Raw genomic sequence first — 2,426 nt, forward strand, 5'->3', positions numbered from 1 at the left:
TCATTTCCTTCACACACCCCTCTCCGTTACTCAGCTTTCTTTTCTATTGTTCTCGTTTATTGACTCTATCATCATTTCAACAACTACTGTCGTCTTTTCATCGACTATTGTTGTCGTTGTTTACCAACTCTCGTCATCGTTCTTTATCAACTCTCTCGTTGTCTTTTTATCAATCCTTTTGTCATCTTTTTAAAAAGTCTATTGTTGTCTTTTATAATACAATAGAAGCAAATGAAAGACTGGGTCACTGTGACAGATGTACCTTTGCCAAAAGCTGAATACACACTAGATACAAGTTGCTCTATCTTTCAGCATCTCGACGGAGTTCAGATTATTTGTACAGAAAGCTCAAGTCTCCCTCATCATCTGCATAGGCCTATGGAGGTTGTCCAGGTGCAACTGTGATGGATGGATGGATCAATTTGAAAATGATTCAATCAAAAAAGTCTTGTCATTTCATCTTGAACAAACAGTCGAAAGGTGATCAATGGTCAACAATGATCATTTTGATCTTTTGTTGACCTTTTTGGTCGACTGTTCGGTAATCTAAAAAGGCCGAAAAACGAAATCTCTATCCGCCCCTCAAAAACTATTTTTCAGGGGCGGATAGAGATTTCGTTTTTGTGTAACAATTTTTGGCTAAATCAGCCGAACGGGCCCTAAGTTTTTCTAAATTGACAAGAAAATTCAGCGAATCCCTTGAAGTTGACCAGATTCTTAATGCCATGGGTATCAAGTTTTGTTTTTGTATATGTATATATAGATATATATATATATTCGATTCCAATCACGATTCTCATCTACGTTTGTAACTCAAATGACTTGGTACTTCTCGGGTGTCATTCGCTCAGAATGAGTCATTTCTTCATGGACAAGCTTGACATTTCGTGCCTCTTGCAAAGACCAATGCAAAAAGGTTTTGAACTCCCTTCCCTGAAATCTAGCTGAGCCAGTACGGACATGGACAGGAGCAACCTCCCTTGTGCCTCGGAGTCGTATGTGTACTAGAGGTACTAGATATGATACATTCTAAAGTAATTATTTAATCAAAAGTGTGCTTCTTTATAAATACAACAAGAAAATAAAATCAAGAAAAACAAATATCCAAAGATATATACCGCCCAATCCTTAAAAGCTTCACATCAAAGAGTTTTCGATTTCTTCCCAATTCTTTAAACCAAAAGAATGATTTTCAAAGTTCAAGAGCTGATCAAGTTTTGGTATATAAGGAGGAATCGATTCTAATCTTTTAACTTTTTCCCAATTAGTTCCTTTTAACCAATCGCGATTCATAAGATCCTCAAAACAAATCGATCTAGTAGGGTCAGATTGATCAAGTAAATAATTAATAAATCCATCACACGATTCACTTATATCTTTTTGTTTAAAGTTTTCACCTAATAACTCAATCAGTACATGAGCTAATCTACCCCAATCTTCTTCACGTAAGTCACTTGAAAATGGTTCTTCAGGATCATTAAAACTTTCGAATGAATTATTACAATAAGATGATCTTCTCTTTTCTCCTAAAACTTGGAATTCATCTTCAACTCTTGCTGCTAATCCAAAATCAATTAATTTAATATGACCATCTAAACCAATCATAACATTATCACACTTCAAATCTCTAAATGCAATCGAATTCGAATGTAAATGATCTAATGCAAGAATCAATTCTGTAACATAAAATCGAGCTTGTTCTTCATTTAGACCATAATAAAACTTATCTAATAATAAATCAAGTAAGGTACCACCTGGAATAAATTCAAAAACTAATGCAGTAAATCTTTCTTTAATCAAAAAGTTTCCATAATATTTAGTTAAAAATGGATAATTTGAATCAAGTGAGTTTAAGATTTCAAGTTCTTGTTGTATAAAAAATTCGGTTAAACTTGAACTTTGATCTGAGTCTGATAAAATCTTGATAGCTAATAATTTATTTTCTTGTTTATGTTGTATATCTCTTGAAATATAAATTGATCCTTGTGAACCTTTTCCAATTAATGGACCTAATTCATAATCTGATATACTTAATATTCTTCTTTGAATTGGTTCAAAAGTTAATCTTTTAGGAGAAATGATTTCTGAAGGGTTTACCTCTTGAAAGGCTATGTTAGTAGGTGGGCTTAGATCAGATTTCATGTTATCAGGATGACCAGAGTTGAAGCCTGTGTTTGGATTTGATTTTCTCGATATGAAAGGCTGAGAAGTATGTCGATGAGAAGGGTTTGATGATGATTATTTAAAGGATATCAGTCTTGATAGTTCTTCTTATTATAAGTCAGCAGGTCAATCCAAGATGGACACTGCTTTATTGAAGCGAAAATGACCAGAATAGTCAATAGGTAAAGTCCTATGCATCCTCAAGTGCGATTGATGTTTAAGGAAATCTCGCTGAACGAAAAATCTCCTCATCCGAATCGTAT

General features: G+C 33.8%; 1 protein-coding gene across 1 annotated transcript; it reads right to left on the reverse strand.

The window, feature by feature from the left end:
* Positions 1 to 1,560: 1,560 nt before the first annotated feature.
* On the reverse strand, positions 1,561 to 1,839 carry MELLADRAFT_31149 (uncharacterized protein; the record flags this gene model as incomplete). The annotated part of the gene is made up of 1 exon (XM_007405172.1): positions 1,561 to 1,839. A coding segment is annotated over one exon (279 nt), but the record flags the coding sequence as incomplete, so codon positions are not given.
* Positions 1,840 to 2,426: the final 587 nt, after the last annotated feature.

The sequence above is a fragment of the Melampsora larici-populina genome (genome assembly GCF_000204055.1).
Source record: "Melampsora larici-populina 98AG31 unplaced genomic scaffold MELLAscaffold_3, whole genome shotgun sequence".
Lineage (NCBI taxonomy): Eukaryota > Fungi > Basidiomycota > Pucciniomycetes > Pucciniales > Melampsoraceae > Melampsora > Melampsora laricis-populina.